Source organism: Tauraco erythrolophus, chromosome 13 (genome assembly GCF_009769465.1).
Source record: "Tauraco erythrolophus isolate bTauEry1 chromosome 13, bTauEry1.pri, whole genome shotgun sequence".
In the NCBI taxonomy this organism is placed as follows: domain Eukaryota; kingdom Metazoa; phylum Chordata; class Aves; order Musophagiformes; family Musophagidae; genus Tauraco; species Tauraco erythrolophus.
Window position 1 is genome coordinate 8185972 of NC_141477.1, and position 18654 is coordinate 8204625.

At 44.3% G+C, this 18654-nt stretch overlaps 1 protein-coding gene across 1 annotated transcript in view; it reads right to left on the reverse strand.

Moving 5' to 3' along the window:
• Window positions 1-12657, reverse strand: part of ADGRG4 (adhesion G protein-coupled receptor G4) — a 31048-nt gene extending 18391 nt beyond the window's left edge. The window contains exons 1-7 of the mRNA XM_086619871.1: window positions 12567-12657; window positions 8840-9457; window positions 2980-3063; window positions 2426-2520; window positions 2155-2207; window positions 1336-1375; window positions 747-772 (exon numbers count right to left, since the gene is read on the reverse strand). Coding sequence (XP_086475997.1) covers window positions 747-772; window positions 1336-1375; window positions 2155-2207; window positions 2426-2520; window positions 2980-3063; window positions 8840-9457; window positions 12567-12657 — 1007 coding nt within the window. The remainder of the gene's footprint in view (window positions 1-746; window positions 773-1335; window positions 1376-2154; window positions 2208-2425; window positions 2521-2979; window positions 3064-8839; window positions 9458-12566) is intronic.
• Window positions 12658-18654: the final 5997 nt, after the last annotated feature.

Genomic DNA, 18654 nt, shown 5'->3' on the forward strand with positions numbered 1-18654 from the left:
ACTACCTGGAAAACCAAGATTTAACTAAGTGCTTTCAGTGGCTCCAGTGGATTCCAGCTTTCCTCTCCTCAAAACAGCTATTCTTACAGATTGTTGTCCAGAAGATACCAAACCTATCTTTGCTGACTTTAGGAGGTTTGGAAAGACTCTATCTCAGCCTTTGAGTGGCTTCAGACATGGCAGAAAGAAGCAAGAAATCAGCTCTCAGTTGTGGGTGGATCACCTCAATGGACCTCTAATTTAACTGAGGGCTAACAAGTGAGATTTCCTTTGGACTGGGATGTTTCAAGCGTTTCCAGCTCACTCCTGTTTCTACAGTGTTCCCCACACAGCATGGCCTCTGTAAACCTCAGGTCAGAAGGCAATTAGGATTTCCTGCAGAAGAGGTGCAGGATTCATACTGGCAGTCTTCTCGGTCACTGTCCACTCACTGTTCTGGCCCCAGTGAAGGACACTGCTCACAGCCAGCTCTTACAGTGAGCACAAACCTCCTGGCTTGCCATGGAAGCACTTTGAGCCTCTCCAGATATGCAGTGTGAGAAGGAAACCTTGGATGCTCAAATACATTTCCCCAAGTCAAGAATTACTATGGATCTGACTCCACATGTGCTTTTTTGTTTTAGACATCTAAAGGTTTCACAGTTACTCTGAAACTAAGACAGCCGAGGAGGGGTATAATTTCTCCTCAACCTAAAAATGAAATCAATATGATCTGTGGAAACCCAGCTAATAACCATAGGTCTTACCTTTGTGACATCTGCTTTGCCTTCATCGTCAGTTCACATAGAAGGACACAAAAAGTTAGAAGCTGGTTAAAATCAACTGGCGCAAGTTGGATTTTAAGGAAAGCAAACAGTAGAAATTCAGTGTGCTTGCTTGTTAAAATAGAGCTAATTAATATTGCTTTAACCATTATTAGGACCTGACTCTCTAGAGTAGCTTTTGTTTCACAGAACTTCTAGAGGTACATCAGGATAAAACAGAACCTCATAGTGCATTGACGCTGCCTCATGCCGAGACCAGGGCGGGTCTATACCTAACACCGTTCGATGAGTGTGCTCTCCAAGAGGCTATTCCAAAGTAGACTGCTTCCAGGTAGTGCTGGGCACATCCAGCATTCCTTTGTCTGTACAGAACATATCAATATCTATTGAGACACAGTGACTCTCCAGCCCAACTATTTACATGGGGTATACCCACCACATTGAAGGTCAATATTTAATAATTTCAACAAAACACAACAGCATCAGCATTTAGACCATGCAACTACTATATCCTTTATGCAGAGATACGGAAAAGTAAGGTTTTTTAATCAGAAAATAACAAATTACATACATGAGCCCTCTTATAGACACTGCTTTGTGGATAATTACCCCTGCAAACGAAAGAGAACAGAATAATTATTTCATAGTAAGCATATAAATATAATATGCCCCATTCTGCTATCACCTGAAAAAAAATAATCTTGCAACCTCAGTGAGCCGGACCTTGCAGTAGAGACATAATTTTGAATTCAGCATAGGTATATCTCCATAAATCGCCAAGAACAAGTGCTGTAACAAGATCTGGAACTATAGTATCCTTCCATTGGACACTGCCACGCAAGAGCCAGTGTGGACCTACTTACACAAACTAGCCAGCCCTCAGGGGTCTGCGACCCTCGCTCTGCGGATGGATGTGACCCCCTGAACTCCTTCACACTCACATGCAGATGCTGAAAGAGGGCTTCAGCAGTACTAACGTGAATGAACCCTGCAGGTACCTGCACTCTCCCGAAAGTACCAGTTTCTGTACTTTTTGAATTGCCAGGATGGCATACCAGATACATCAGCCCACACATCGCATTGCTCACACACTGCAGAGGTAGCAAAGGCTTCATCTTCATCATGAACCAATTTACATGGCCAAAGATGAGGCAGCAGTTTGGCAGCAGCGACTTGCCTTGCATTAGGCAGGATATATATTTTCAGGTGAATGAGCCCAGTAAACAAACTGCGGGTGTTCCGCACAATTGCAGTTGTACAGATCTGAGGTTCTGGTTTACACCCTTGTCACGGGACTGGTCAGTTGTGAAATGGATATTTGGAACCTGGCTGCAATTTCGCTCGAAGGACAAAGGGTCAAGGTGACACCACTATACAGCCAGAGGCTTACCTGACTTTCAAGTTTGTCACAACAAATTCTTCTCCAGTAAATATGATCCTAAACTGGAAAGAAAACAGTAACATTTTTATTAATTTGATTGATCGATACTTTATCTCAATCTGCTTGTAAATTTGAAATTGTCATCAAACGTCTGAAATGCCGCATTGTTTCATGGATTCTCATTTCTGTGTTGTCCCATAAGTTTGCGTTCTGTAGCAGCTGTCCTCATCATCTGATACTTGCTAGAAATACAAGAGAATGAGAAAAGAAAGCTACTCACCCAGTTTTCAAGACGCTTCCTTGCATCATAGTAATCAGGAGCTCTCTCAGTTTTGTAGAAAACAGAAAAGTTCATGTCAACGTTGAAGAAGCTGACTGTAAGAAGAGAACATAAGCGAGATGCAACCTGTAGTTTGCACAGAAGGGTGTCTGCACCCCTTCCCATCTCCTGACCCCTCTGTTCAACCACAGTTGTGTTTCCTGTTGCCACGGTCACCGAGGCTCTTTGGGAAATCCCATAATCCAAGTGTTCAAGTCCAGATTACTGCTGCATTGCTAGAAATTTTATTAAAGAGCCTAAGGGCCCAAACACATGGTCAAGGTACCACAGCTTAACAAGCAAGTTGTGGTTCATATTTGTGGGTGCACTAACTTGGCTTTTACTGCCTCCTAAGAAGGCATAGGAAGAGATAGGAGGACTTGCTGACATATGGTACCTTGTTAAGGAGCAAAAGCTTAAATATGTGACTGAATCCTAAATTGTCATGTGTTTGGTGTCAGTCAGTGTCAGTGATGGTCACGTCAGCATTTAAAATGGCCTCGTTTAGTACTTACGTGGAATGGTACCATTGGTACTACTTGTCGTAGATAACGGGAGCAGCGGAGGAGCCCTTGTTGACAATGTTTCACTCAAGCCCGCTGAAAGGAACATAAAAAGGCCTAAGAACCCCAGTGGCAAAAGTGTTAGGAAGAGCACAGTCCAGGTGAGAGAGGGGTATGAGTCCTTCCGCAAAGGTCATCGTAACAAAGAGCTGCTGTTGTTCCACGGGCCTCTGCAGGGTGAAGGCAAAGGGGGGAGAATACACCTGTGTGTGCTTTTTTTCTGTATTTCTCCAGAGCTAACCCCAGCGTAACAAGGGAGAAACAGGATTTGCAGAGTTTAGATCACAAGACCACCAGAGTTTATGCAACATTATCTTTTTTCATTGCTTGTGTTGAAGAGCAGTTCTCTCTCTGTTCCGTTCCCTCCTTGCTCCTGTAACCTGTGCCAGCCTTCAGGAAAAGGCATTTGTCAAACACTGAACGCTAACGGGTTAACGTGAGATGAGCATTGATATTCATGGTCTCTGGTTTAATGATAACCTGGCATAAGGATTCCCATTAAAAACGCCAGCCATCCTGCCTGTTGTTTTCCAAGTAAAGAATTCTGAGAATTTGTCCGTAGCTAATTTTCCTTGAAGTGAATCACCTTGTCAAACCAGATAACGGTTTTTGCATTTCACACGCAATCTGCCACATCACCAAGCAGACAGGGACAAAACGGGTGATGCTTGTCACACGTACTACAGAAAATTGCCCTGAACCGAGTCATCGTATAACATTACAGGCCTTGGTGACGGAAGAAAAGCAGGATCACAACATTTTGCTCCAGAGGCACAGTTTCCCTGCTATGCTGGTAATTTGTGGGTTTTTTCTTCATTCACATGACTGTCAGCGACTTGACATTCTACCTCTGACTAAGAGAAATAAACTTAACAAAGGCAAATGTCTGTGAATAAGGAGTGTGGCTGGGAATAAGTAGGATAAGGCCACGCTTCATAAAACATTGTTTTTTCTTCTGTAGTTCAAGGTAGGGAGAATCAGCCATGCTTAAAAAATAACAGCCCACCCCTGAGTCATTCAAATCAATGGCAACATGTCCATCGACAATAACAGAAAGAGAGGCTGTTAACAACTTGAAGCCTCCTATTTTTATCCTAAATAGCTTCAAATTATTTTGTGAGGTCTAAAGGACAGCTGAAGTTGAAAGCCCCTTCTGAACAGGCACAGTTCAGTACACAAGCTTCTGCTCGCTAGACAAACAAGCAGTTTTACCTTTTAAATTAAGGCACAGGCTGTGCACTCAGCACAAAAATCAAACCGGAGCAATTTCTGAGTTCCAACTTCGCAAACAAGCAAGAGGACCATAAAGCAATCAGAAGTCCAGTTCCAAGTTGCCTCTTCAAGGTCGGCTCTTGCAGACTAAACTCAGGCCCTTCAGTCTTCAGCTCAGACCTTCAGCCTCCAAACGTGGTTTCAGCCCCAGTAGTATCATCAGCAGAGGCAGCAGGCTCAGAGCTGGGGGACAGCTGAGCCAGGAGGCTCCTCCACCCCCAGAGGCGGTGGGTCAGGGAGCAGGAAAGGTGCACAGGCTGTTCCAAAGATCGAGCTGTCCTGCAACCTGCTTTTGCAGAGCAGTGCTCTTTGTGGCACAGTCCCTGCTGCTCCCAGGGTGTATAGAAAGCTGTAAAAATAGCAAGCATGCTTTTCCCATGATGCTTGATGAATCTCAGATTTCCATTTGGACATTTCTCCTCTTTAGTCAGGCCTTTTGCTTCTGAGATGGTACTAAACTGTTGGAAAACAGAATTAATTTGCTTTGCTCTTGCACTAAAATGCTAGCAAGTGCAGGAGCAAGCTGCCACATTGCCATTTCAGATGCGTTGCCTGCAGTAGGTCAGAAACACGACCTGACATAACGGGCATTTGCTGATTCTTTATTTGGAAAAGATCCACAGGCTTAGATCATCTAGCTGCAAGACAGACCTAGATATTCAATACACAGACCTCCTACCAGTAGCCACTAACACTATTTGAAATACACATGAATATGCAGAAAACAAGAAGCCAGGAGTATCTACTAAATTAAAAGCAAAACTCTAGACACAAAGGAAAACAACTCATCTAAAGAAAAACATTGAGTTCCTGACCTGCAATGCTGCAGAGAGGCCAATATTCCAGCATCCCCAGGGGCTTTAATCCCACAGTTTAAATTTGCAGTGGAAACCTGTGTGCCTTCAGGTGGCATGAAGCTGCAGAGATGGGTTTGCTGAGCACCAGTGGGATACTACAAATAACGCATCCCTATTTCCTAGCTGATAGGAAACAAGTGGCTTGTTAGAAGCTTTTTTTAAGAACTGCTGTCATATAGGAAGCATGATAAGAATGCAAATGGGATGTCCTATCACTGGAATAAAGGCTTTTTTCTTTCCTTACGGAAATACAGACATGATATTAGGCCATGATTTATCAAGCCAAAAGCCAAACTATTTGTAGAGCTCGGGTTTAACTTGTCCTCCTGGCTGTTGCAGTGCTGTGGATCCTCTCTGGATAGTGGGAATCTGCGTATTGTTGGGTGATTACAGGCTCCACTCTGTTCCTATTGTTATCAAAGTAATGTTTCAAAACCACTGCCTCAGGGGTAATGTATGATATCACCCAGTGTGATATCACCCAGTGCCAGTTGGGATGAATCAGAAAAATGTGCTAGGGAAAAAAAAATAAAAATAGAGAAATGGCCGAATGAAACCCAAACCCATTCTCATCAGGAAGGTAACTCACACGCCGTTCTCATCCCCTGACAAATGAAGCATAATTACAACTTCACAGATTCTAATTTATTTCTTTCTCTTTCTCCTTCTCATTATCAACTGAAGAAAAAAAAAAAATCTGTTTGTTCTTACATGTCAAGGATCATTATCAGCAGGCAGGTGTGGGACTAGCCACCTCCATCCTGTAACTTCATTTGCTTTAATTAACAGGCATGTAATTCCATTCACGAAATGCGGGCTAAGGAGTGATGACAGATGAGGTCTGAAGCTAGAAAAATACTGCACCATGGACGTTTTTAAAGTTCTAGTCATGGGTTTTGATTTGATAATTTAATAAATGGTTTATTTGGCATCCTGTAAATATGCATAGTTTCCAAGAGAAGAGCAGCAAAAATTAGACCAACCAATGAGAGAGCAGTAATAAATATACTTTTTATATTATTAGCAGTCATTTTCAGATATTGTATATTCATCTCTCTCCCAGATTATTTAAAATTGAGAAGAAAATCAGAAATCAATGTGTGGGTGAAGTAGGGGGAGGAAGCAAAGAAGACTGTGAGTCAGTGAGAGGATGAGAACACACACTGTTACTTCTACTCTTTTAGCAAAGGCCCAGCTGAGCTGGAAAAGTAAAGGATCATCTTCAAGAACTCTGGGGAAAAAAGCAAAGGCAGAACAATAACTTTACTCCTGTTATCAAGCAAAGCCAGTGCAGTTGCTGTGATAATTATATCACCTAGAAAAAGTCAACACACCTTCTTAAGGCTGCTTCCTGCTACATTCATATGAGAAGTTTCACTCACTTTGCCTAAATGAGCCCTGGCTTTCCAAAAGTAATGTAGGATTTCCAAAGCAAAGCAGGTTGCCCAGCTTCCCAACACATTGCATAAACTGCTGTCAAGGTGAACCAAGCTCTACCAACTGAAGCAATGCACAAGTCTATAAACAACATACATAAATACGAGAAGCAAACCTTACAGCTAGTAATTGTTACAGGGCATAAGTAACAATTTCAGTCATGACGTTGGTGTTGAAATGACACTTCCCCATGACATTTCATTACATAGCAACGCTTTGGCACAACTATTTCGTACACGCATGCTTCGGATGTTCTCACGTAGACTCAAGATGTATGACCCCATATGGACAATCCATATGAACTACAGCCAAGTGCAGCTTCCCCTGACAGAGAGGACATAAATCTCAGTACATACTTATACCATTCACTGTTATCCCTATCTAGTGTATCGTCAGTATGTCTCTGTGCGATAGCTAGCTCATGAATTTCAGTTAATTAAAGTAAGGAGAAGATTTATAGGAGAAGTAAAGGGCTTGCCAAGATCTGACACATGACAGATTCTCAAACTGGATTAAATTTTATGAACATCTGTATAACTAGGACTTCACAACAGTCATCTTAGTTACTGCTCTTGGGAAAAAGTCGGACTCCAGTAACCCTTTTTCCAGTGTGGATCCAGCGACTTACGGGACCACAGGCAAGACTGACCTCAGTGCCTGTTGGCATAGTTTATCACTTGAGAGATACATTGCTGTTTCTTCTTGCCAATAGCCCTTGAATATTTGGGACAACATTTTCCAGACTGAATGGCCAATTCAGGCTGCACTGAAGAATCACCTGGTTCTGGGGACTAGTTTATAGGGAAAAATTCTTTGACCATTGAAATCCTCTCTCTAATGTGCTTTGTCTCACTACAAAGCTGCTCAAATTCGTCCAGGTTATTGTTTTTGAAAAATCAAAGTCCAGGAACAGTGAGCGGTGGCTTTGATTTTAGGTGCTAAACTTTTAATCAACATGACTAAGCTTCTCACAACTCCTTGCCAAGCCCAGCACACACCTTTCCCACAGAGTGAATGGGCCCAAGGGCAAAGGTGTTAATTGGAAAAGGGAAACTGAGCCTTCCTCCTTCATCCTCATCACATCATGTCCCTCCCTCGAGTCAGGGAAATAGCTCTGGCAAGAGGCAGTGCAGAAAAACGACTGCCTGGATAAAGGCAGTGGGGCAGGGAGCCAAGAGACAGATGGGAAGGTTGTAATTTACAGCAATGGTTATTAGTGTCTGAGTTCTTTGGTGCAGAGCGAGGGGATGTGCAATGAGTGAGGTGGGGGAAATCCCTCTGAGCACAGGTTTCAGCAGCACTCAGTGATTTCCTGAAGCTCTTCTCATTGCCTTGGGCCCTGGTTTGATGAAACCTGGAGCAAGAGATGAGAAAGTGCAGTGGGAACTGTGGGGAAGTCAGCAGGTGCTGCACTTGATGGAGACGTGCTGTCTGATGGGATGCTCCTTGGATTCTCAAACTGGACACCAAAAATGACCAATTACTTCTGACTGTGCCTCTGCTTTCCTTGTGAAGCCATCAGCTTACAGAGGATTAGTAAAAATGCATTCACTATAATTGTGGTGCACCTAAATATTGTGGCATGTCTTTAGCTTCATGTAAATTAGTCAATGAGTCAATCTCAGTCCTCTGTTTTAATACTGTGGAGTTTAAATACCGTGTAGTACATACAGACAGCAGGACTGAATGATGAGATAACCCAAAACACTGCTGAGAGTGTTTTTCAATGAAGCAACGTCCATCTAGGGCACACAACAGACAGGAGTCTTGAGGAAGAGTGATTACTATCATCTATCTAATGGCTCTAGTTAAATATTGTTCAACATACTGGAAAAAAATTTCAACATACTGGAAAAAAAAGGTCTGACCTACCTTGCTCAGTGCCAGGCCAGCTGAGGACCAGGTTAGTGCTTCAGCAGAAGGATAAGCCACTAAAAGGTTCATCTAAAAGGTGCCACCTGCCAGCAGCCTCCAGAGGATTTTGGTGGCAGAGCCTGCCCCTGCCAGCTTTCCCTCACCCACCAACTCTATATCTGCTTCAAGAAGAGCCTGCGCAGAGTGAGGAGGCAAAGTCATGTGCATGGCTACAGCCCTGCACGCTCCGGGTCTCAATCACAGCAGCAGTGACTGGGAGGCTACTAGACAATCCCTGTTGTTGTCCTCGGCAGTGGAGGTTCACTGCTCTCCGTGTGTGATCCCCAGCAACATGGAAGCCCCAAGAAGAGGAAAACATTGCAGAGACTCACCACAGCGCAGGTGAGGGTCCACAACGGGAAGGATGCTGCTAAAGTTCCAATGTTCTTCCTTCCAGCTGACGGTATTGCCCATGGCGCAGTCCAGCAGCTCTTCCCGACCCATCACACGGTCCCACATTTGGAAGTAGTACAAGCTGCCAATGAAGCTGTTGCTCACCCGCACGATAAAGCCATCCCTTCTTTTGTGTAGATGACCCAGCAGCAGGCTGCCATTGGGCTTCAGGCACTCAGCGCTTGCAATGGTTTCAGTATGCACAAGATCACCATTGCAGTAGACCTCCAGCAGTTGTTTCCTGGTGTCCCATGAGCAGCACACGCTATACCACACAAAAAGGGCCAGATCGATCTCAATGTCTCGTCTGGTGCCAAAAAGATACAGTCTCAACTGTTTGTTTTCTCCAGAAAGTCCAAGTTCTATGTCATTTATGTCAGTGGAGGTGCTGTTAGCATCATAGGAGAACGCTGCCCAAGAGCTGACGTTGGCAGTCCGGTTTAGATCAATGCAAACTGTGAACTGACATAGCTGAGGGATGCTGTAGTTGATCAGAGACACATACTTATCATTCCTTCCCAGTGAATCCAGTCTTTCTCCATGCAGATAACGTGTTTCTGTAAGCAAAGAGGGTAAAGAAAGGAAATAAATTGTCACATCCAAAGAAAAAGCTGCAATATGGCCTCATGCAGGTATTTCCCTGAATTACGAATTAAAAAGTTTAACATTTCTTCTATTTCTGGTTTCTACTGCCTGTGAAATTCAATTCTGAGACCATCCACACTACCAGTAAAGAGAAGATGAGTTTAATTCTACAAAGGAAATGTCAAAGTCCTCAAGACATGCCAAATAGGAATCAATAAAGAATTGAAGTCCAAGGTGCACATGGTCTAGTATAAGTACAGGTGTCCACTGCAAAGGTCTTGGTTCAGCACATGCTGGGTAAAGAGCTGTTTGCAGATTTGGCTCTCAGGTGACATATCACAGCCCTGAACTTCAGTTTTTAGGTCAAGGTGTCTGCTAAAGATAAAAATCCTAAAGACCATCCTTTTCTCAGGCTCTGCAGAGTTTGTCTAGGCACCTTTTTTCTTCATCACTTTAAATTATCTCATATCTTTACAACCTACTCAGAGGTTTTGCTGACAGAGGCCAGAACCTCCCTGTGTAGTACTAACCACAGACCTACACGGGCAGTGAGTAACTTGCCCACATGTGCCCCCAGCTGTAGTAATGCAGCTCTGACTGCAGAGTAGTACCTGCAATGGCTATAACTCAGCCAGCCTCGGTCCCTGGAGGAGTTTGGCAGAGGCACCAGCAAGCTGTGGAGGGTCTTTCACTCTGGTTATCTAGTTTTGCATTTACATTACGTGTCTGTTGTATATCTGGACAAGAAGCAGCTCAGTGTGCTGCTAAGACACATATCTCCATTCTGGCTCCTGGATTTGCCATAGTCTCCTACTCAGCGAGTCCCACTGCAGTCACCACCAGCCATGACAAAGTCCCTTCCCCAGGCATGAACCTCTATAAACCTGCATGAAGCCACAGAGCAGCACCAGTCCACAGGCAACATGTTTAGGCAGCAACACAGTCACCGAAGACAGGAGACAATCTTTCCACCAGCTCCATCTGCCACCAACAAAGTGTTTCTGTAGGGGGTGAGGTGGCCCTACGTGCACCATCAGAGCAGTAGTTAATCAGACTCAAATTGTAACCCAGGCTCCTCCTGTACAGGTGATCTGCATTAACTTGCCATTACGCTCATGTGTTTCTATGTGCTTCACTAATTCAGGATATATTTCTCCTAGGTAAGAACTGCCATTATGTTGAGTCTTTTATAAGCACATCTAGATGCTGGTTTTATGGCATTTTCCTCAAATGAATTTAAATTTTTCCAAACCTGATTGCCAGCCATGCAGATCAGGTATTATAAATCCCCCAAGTCTAACCTGACCAATAACTCTCCAGTGACTATTTGCACTTCTAATAAAGGTTATACACGTCGTGGACTGCAGAAGTAGCTGGAACTTCTCCTCATCTGCTTCACATGCTTCAAATTGGAGGCAAGTAGGAAACGATCCACCCGCAGAGTCTAATTCTCTGTAGGTGATCTGAAGCAGTGCACTGCTTTCCTAGCATAACCTTGTGCACTCAAAGCACAAAGAGAACATTTCTATTACATGTAACAACACTCCATCTTTCATGTCTGTCTCGGCTCTAAAACCAGCTCTACTGAACACCTCAGTGTTGTGGAGCACGCACCCACATCCAATCTCGCTTCCCCTACTGCAACTCAGCTAAGACAGTGGTTTGTACCCAAGGTAATTACTTTCTCCTTGAGTGGGAATATGTAGGACTCAGAACAGCAGCGTATAACATCCGTTTGGTGGAGGTCCCTAGGTGGGACAGGAGTTTAGCACCTCTCCCCTGGCACATCAGCCTCTGCCTTAGTGGGAGCAAGTCCTTGTGCACGAAATCACATGGCTAATGCTGGGGCTGCGGTGGAGCTTTAGGGGATGCAGAGAGGTGGGTGTAGCTACTCAATTACAGCTCAAGCAGTGAGTAATTCATTACAGCACAAGAAAATGCAACAGCCACCTTCAGCCATACTTTCCAGCAGCTGCAGGGCCCAAAAGGGTAAGAAGCCAGTTCCCATGGGTTCCTTCAAGAGATGGGACTCCCTGTGGGATGTATGACTGGGAGAACTGGCACCCATCCCATGAATGACCACAGCACCGCTGCACCCCAGCAGAAACACACCGAGAAATCACCCTTTCAGGGGTCAGGACTTCCAGTGTCTTAGAGCAGACAGATTAGGAGCCTCTGGCCAAAACTGAGAGAAAGTGAGCAAATCTGGCAAGATCTAGGCATTAATGCAGTCTTTTTATTATGGAGGCTTTACTTGGGAAGAGCTCATTTTTTCCTCGATGGCATGGTGTGCTGGAAGTGACCCCAGTACAACAGGGTACATTTTAGAAGCATGAATTATCTCTGTGCTCTTCATCATTCTTGAGTAGAAGTCAAAGAAAGAAATAAAAAAAAACCAACATAGAACTAATTGTTGTTTCTCTGGGATGTGCAGTGGGGCAAAAGGGTGTTGAGTGTGTTCAAGAAGCACAGCTCGCTGTGTTTGACTCAGGGCCTGAATTATTACTGGGGAAATTGGTTCCGCCAGTAGCTTTATGCTTTCCCAGAACATCATGGGGTAAATGCACAGCTCTGATTTTACAGTTACCAAAGTAAGACTAGAAAAAAACATACAGAAATGTGAGAAGACATCCAGGAAGGAAACTAGTGAATAATAACAAAACCAAGAGGCTTTTCACCTCCAAACGTGGACAACAGTTGTGATGCAACCAAAACCTGACATTTCACTCCTTGCCATATTTTCTCGTTTATACTGACTCATCGGTGGCCCAGACTAAACCAGCATCCCAGGAGAGGTTGTGCATCATGCCCAGACCTGTAGGTCTGCAGGCCAACATATGCCCAGGGATGTGTGACAGACAAGGACCCAGCACCAGCTGCAGTGAGGAGGGAAAGGTCCAGAGCAGGAGTAACTGCTGCATTGGGGCAGAACGAGAGGAAAGTGGGCTCCTGTGTAGATATATAGAGGTACACTGTGTGTGCACAAACCAGAAAACCAGCAGACACGCCCTGGGCTGGGGGATGCCCAGAGCCCCTTGGCAACACCATCCCTATGGTTAATCCTGAGGGGAATTACTGTACCTGCCAGGAGGAAAAGACGAGCAGTAACCATCAAGATGCAAAGAGCCTTGTGAGAAGAGTGCTGACTGGGGCCACACACGAACCTCTTCATTCTTTAGGCATGTTCTGAAGAAAGAAGTCGGTGATCGCTCCCTTACCATACGCTCAGCTGAAAAACTCGAACTGCTTTCTGCGGCTTGCTGAAATGGCGTTCACAGCACGGGGGCTCAGAAGTCCTCACTCCCCGTGACCAAGCTGAGACACTAGATCAGTAGGTCTCTCTAAAGGCCACAGCTGTACAGACCCTTTGATTTCTAACAGAGATGAGGTTTACACGGTCACACTCTCTGTGCATGCTTTGTCCATCTGTAACAACTCTGCAAACCTGTTAGCAACTTTCATTGTGCTTTAACAAAAGGAGTCCACGTCTGAAGTGGTGAAGTTCCTACAAATGTGGGGAAAACAAGAAAAGCAAGTCCTACCAGTGAGGTTAGGCTGGATGTGCTGACCCACCATTATACTCTACAGACTCTGGTGGGATGGGAGACCGGGATGGGAGACCGGAGAGCAGTGGATCAGGCAAGAGGCACTCGGAGAAGGAGGACACAAGGCTGCTCACAGACAACACAGTCAAATGAATTATTCATTCTTACTGCTGGCCTTTGTCTACAAACAAACTTTCATCAGTTTAATTGAGCCCTGGGAACATACTCGTAATTGGGGAAAGGTTAGTTCTGGAGTATAAACATACATTGAACACTTAAAGCAAAATCCAAATATGCCATTCCAAGTCGGAAGGAATTTGTCCTATTTTGTGCTTCAGTTTGACTAACGTTGTTTCGAAGATGACTGTGGTTAAACCAGAGCAACAGAGTGGGCAGACAGCCCCAGACTCTGCCCGCTCCCCTGCACTGCTCTGCTTTCTCTGTTCGCTTCGCTGGGCACCAAAGGCAAAGGCTTATTCTTGGTTTAGGACCACACTGGGTTAAATCTTCAACTAATGTATATAAAATGGTGATGTATATGAAACAGCTGTAAGGGAAGGACTAGATCCTCAGATTGTCCCCGTCAGCCAAGCTCTGTTCAGTGGAGTCACTTGGCTTCACATCAGACACAGCCCTCGCCTGGGGCTCCCCGTGAAGGGTTACTGCGCTCTGACCACTGGCAAATGGAAATTGTCCCTTTGTGTCCAGACACGTAAAATAAACGTTAGAAAATTATTTAAAAACTGAGCTAATAACAAGTCTCTCCATTTCCTTTTAAAACTGCACTTTAAAAAACTTAACGGAGTTAGGAAATTTCATCCAGTTTTCCATTTACTGCTGTGACAACAAATCTCTCCTCCCAACCTTCTTCTCTATTACTTCAACAATGATTTACTGACTTTTGCAGTAACATTAAAGGAACAGATCATTATGCTTCCAGCCTGTGATACCTTCTTACATATTTCAGGTGATTCATACTTTTTCCTAAAAAAAACCCACTGTAGTCATTAAAAGGTGCTGCTCAATAACTCACCTCCCTGTGTAGCACAGAAACCAAAGTAGATTTTTGCCAAGTGCTCCACACTGTTTCTTTTGTCGGATGCCAAAACACCGTTGAGGTGAAATACGATGAGAAAATCAGGTGGGATGTTGTGATGCTTTCAGTGGGTCAGGCAATGAACAGCAAGGGATATCTGTTCTGAAACCGCATTTCTTAGGTCCTGGAAAACCTGCTGTGACAACAAACCTCTGCTCCCAACCTTCTCCTTTATTACTCCAGCAATGGTTTGTTGACTTTTACAATAGTGTTTAAGAAAGAGATCACTATGCTCCTAGCCTGTGGTACGTCACGGGGTTGTATCAAGTTTTGCCTAGAGCAAAGTCCAGAACATGAAGCATTATAAAATGCAAATTAGAAAGAAACAAGTGAACTGAAGAGTTCCCCTGGTTTCTGATTCAAAAGCGACTGCACTAAAGGACATTAGTTTTAATTTTCCCACAACAGCTGTCTGGCCTCTATTTGTGGTATACAGCACTATAATGCAAAGATCAACCAGTATCTTTCTTTCTTCCTGCAAGATATTAATCAGTCATTGCCAAGTTCAAAAAATATTACAGATTGCTTGCTACTGAGAAAGACTTAGTGAGTTGAGACCAAGGAGTGAGTGGCACCAGGACAGGATGGTCCTGCGTGACTGTCACTTTGGCTGGCTAGAGGGTAAGTCTTGAATTTTGTGAGTCAGCTCTGGAAGGACGAAATGGTTTGCGCAGGGCCCTGGAGGGCTTGCTCCTGTCTCCTTCAGGAGTGTGATCTTAAATGCTTTGGCAGTGGCTCCCAGCAGTTCAGCTCCCTCCCAGGGTCTGGTTAGGGACATAAGAGGAACTGGGAGACAGCCTGAAGCTCCCAAGGCTGCTTTACACTGCAGTTCACCCTGCTCCTCCAGACACTCTAGTCTCCGAACAGGATGGAAGTGTCTCTCTCTTCTGCTCTCCTAAATAATCTAGTCATCCGTCTTCACCCTCTTCCTGACAAATCTGTCTCCTCCTCTTTATTTTCCCAGTATAAAGACCCTAGGCTTCAGGTTTCTGCCCTAAAGACGACTACAGCACCCCTTAGCCAAAACTGCCCCATACCCAGGAATTCCTCTCCTGCCTTGTCTTCTCACTGTGCAGCAGCACAGACCCTCTCACAGCCAAGGAGCCATGGCCAAGCACCCTCCTGCCATCTACCAGCCTCCACTGGCAGGTTTTGTTTTCTTTCTCTTATGGACAGATCATATTCATGGAAATTGCTAGGCATGCACTGTTTGCCTCATCAGATCCTTCCTGCATAGTGTCTAATATTAACACAAACTCTTGCATGGAGAGCCTTTCTTCAGGCATAGAATCATAGAATGGTTAGAGTTGGAAGGGACCTCAAAGATCACCTAGTTCCAACCCCCCTGCCATGGGCAGAGAAATCCTCCACTACACCAGGTTGCCCAAAGCCTCATCCAACCTGGCCTTGAACACTTCCAGGGATGGGGCATCTACAACTTCTCTGGGCAACCTGTTCCAGTGCCTCACCACCCTCTGAGTGAAAAATTTCTTCCTTATATCCAAGCTAAATCTGTCCTCTTTCAATTTAAAGCCATTGCCCCTTGTCCTATCATGGGACTGAAGAGGACTTTTCAAGGGTTGGTGCTTCAGAAGTCACCTTTTTGTACCTGTCAATTTTTTGTACCCATTAAACCACTATCATGGCACCATGGTATGGAAGGAGTTTTTACCGCAACCCCAGAGCAACTATTGAGAAGATGAAGCTGTCCCCTTTCTCCACTTCCTACGTCTTCTCTCTGTTTCCCTGCTTTTCACTTTAGTTTGGTGCTTTTAATTATTCAGCACAAGTTGATTGTCAGCTTCGCTTGAGATTATTGCAAAGGGTCTGGAATGCCATGTGAAGGCAACTCCTCTTCAACACTGAGTCACAGGCAGAGCCTGATCTAATAACCAGCATCCTGCATCCAGTTCTGGTCAAAACTTTTCTGGGAACTTTTAGAAGAGGACACTTAGGACTCAGAGCAGGAAAAAAATCTGTAATTAAGGAGTACAATGAAATGAAGAGAAGCAGAAGATGAAGACAGAAAACATTCAGACTCGCTGGGGCTGTTCAGATAAAAAGAAATTTTGCTTTACTTTGGATGTGCAAAGATTTTTGCCAGGAGGTTGCTATGGTGACTTTTCAGCTCTCCCAAACCGCCTCATACTGTAATTACGTCTCAAAGCCTGTAAGCTGGGAATCTTTGATTCTATGGATGAAGAATGTGGGTGGCTGACTCTTCAGGATGTTTTTCAACCAGCCATTTTTATTCTAAAGCAAAACAAAAAGATTCATATACTTGTGCCTTTAACAGCTGCTTACAGTTTCTATGAAACCTTCTGGCCTCGCTGGCGGCCATCCTCCCAAGATCTTCTCGAATAATTTTTAACTAAAAGACCTCCCTTTGGGAACACCTCAGTCCTGCATTATGCATCAGTAAAGGTTATTTAGAGGATGTTTAGCTCTCAATTGGACTGAGCTTTCTTTATGCCACCGGACATTTAAATTTGGTCCCTAAACTAAAACATGCGTAACGATGGGAGCATTTTCACATTTCCTCAGCTTTTGTTATTTGCTACAGTTGTCACTGACTGAGTGCTGAAAGCACAGAAAGCAAATATTCTCCACGTTCTCTTATCAACAGACCTACCCAGTTCTGCACAGCTCCCCTGAGATAACACACCGTTAAAAAGACTTAAAGCCTGAAATACGTATCCTTCCAATCAGAAATGATCAGACCACTGTTGTTCAAAATAAACAGTATAAAATATTTAACAGCAAAGGGATCCAGTGTTAAGTTTCAAGAAACAATTGCTGTTCTTTTTCTTCAAAACCAAAGCATTAAGGTGCCTTCATGGCCACACAGGACAGAGACCTGGCTGCCCGGGGGGGCTGGCTGAGCAGAGGGAGGGCTGGAACTGCCCTCTGGACACTGATCTCTAAATAACATGCTTGATCATAACCATAATCCTGCAAATTTTATTGCAGAAGATTAGATTTGTTCACTAAATAAGGGCAGGGAAAGATTGGCAGGGTGTTAATCTTCTCTTTCAAAACCTTGAAGGATGTAAATATTATCGAGTATATTCTAAGACAGCTGACAGCCCACAGAAACTTCTAGGTTACAAATTGGTGTTAATACAAAATTGACTTTTTTCACTCCTTTTTAATTTCAAAGCTAGGAGAAAATCTTTTTGACCATGATTTATTGAATCCTGCAGTAGGTATTTTAGAAACCTGGGTAAAATCCTTATGAAGTTGTAGGCGTTCAAGAAATACAACTTAAGGAATAGAACCACGCCTTCAGATTTACTCGGGTCCTTTGCTACAGGTTGATTCTAGAATGACATACGTTTCGTCTGTCAAAATATCCCAAGCAGGTATTTTTAGAAGGAAAAAAAAAAATCACACTTTTTACATTCTTTTTTTTTATTTTAAAAGATGTATACTTTTAAAATTCACATTGAAACAAGGATTTTGAGTGACCCAAAAGAACGTATTCTGAAACATGTTTTCCTTTGTCTTTCTTGCTTATGTTTCAACAAGGCAAGTAGTAGAAATTTTAATGAAATCAAAATCCTGTCCCCCCTGCAGAGTAGTTATCAACGGCTCCTGAAAGAAACTTAGTGTCAGCGAACATTTTGCACCTTGTTTATCACAGTCTGCTGTGCCATCACCTCACGTTGCCTTTCTACATGACAGAAACGCTGGGTGAACTTCCAGAACATGATGTTCTGCAGGATCCCGGCCACTCTCACTCACTTCTCACTGTGATGCAGCTCCGCCATTTCGGCAGAGTTCCCTGGGCACGGGCTTTCGAACGTCTGTCTGTGCAGCCCTCACAGGGCAAAACGTGCCCCAGTTGTTTATCCACCTCCATCCAGCTCATTGCCATGCAATTGCTGAGATGCTACTACCATTTTGCTCACCAGGTACTACAGCTGGAGCACTGGGCATAGCATGCAGCTGCCTACATGTGTGGCCTCATGTAGCCACACACGAGCAGTATCTTTTGGCTTTTAGCAGCCCTTAATCTCTTAGCAGCTCTTTATTTTTTCTCCTTGACTGCAAAAGGCACAGCTGTAAAAATTGCATCTGGACTCTGTTTTGCAGCTATTCTTGGTCTTGCTCTACCTCTGAAATCCTCCCAGGTCCAGAATCCTCAAGCTGGTGTCCAGGCATTGAGCTCAGGGCTATTCCTCTGCCCCAGCTAAGCATCTTTCCAGACGTTTGTGCCAGGGGCATGGCCACAGCACACGGCATCTCATTGAGGTTCCTGATGGCTCCCTGTCAGCTGGAATGGCTCAGCCTTTCACCTGTCAAAAATATTGCATTACCCCCAAGGATCAAGCCTCACCAACATTTCTCACAGCAGATTAAGCAGAGAACCTTCTGCACAACCTGTGATTCTCTCTGCCGCATCGCGCAGGTGGTTGATCGATCCCGTCTGCTGCTGCTGTTACAGCCACAACACATAATTGCTGGGACGGAAAGTGCTACTTCCACACAACACATCTACGCTCCGCTCCCTGGCTTAACGGCCCCA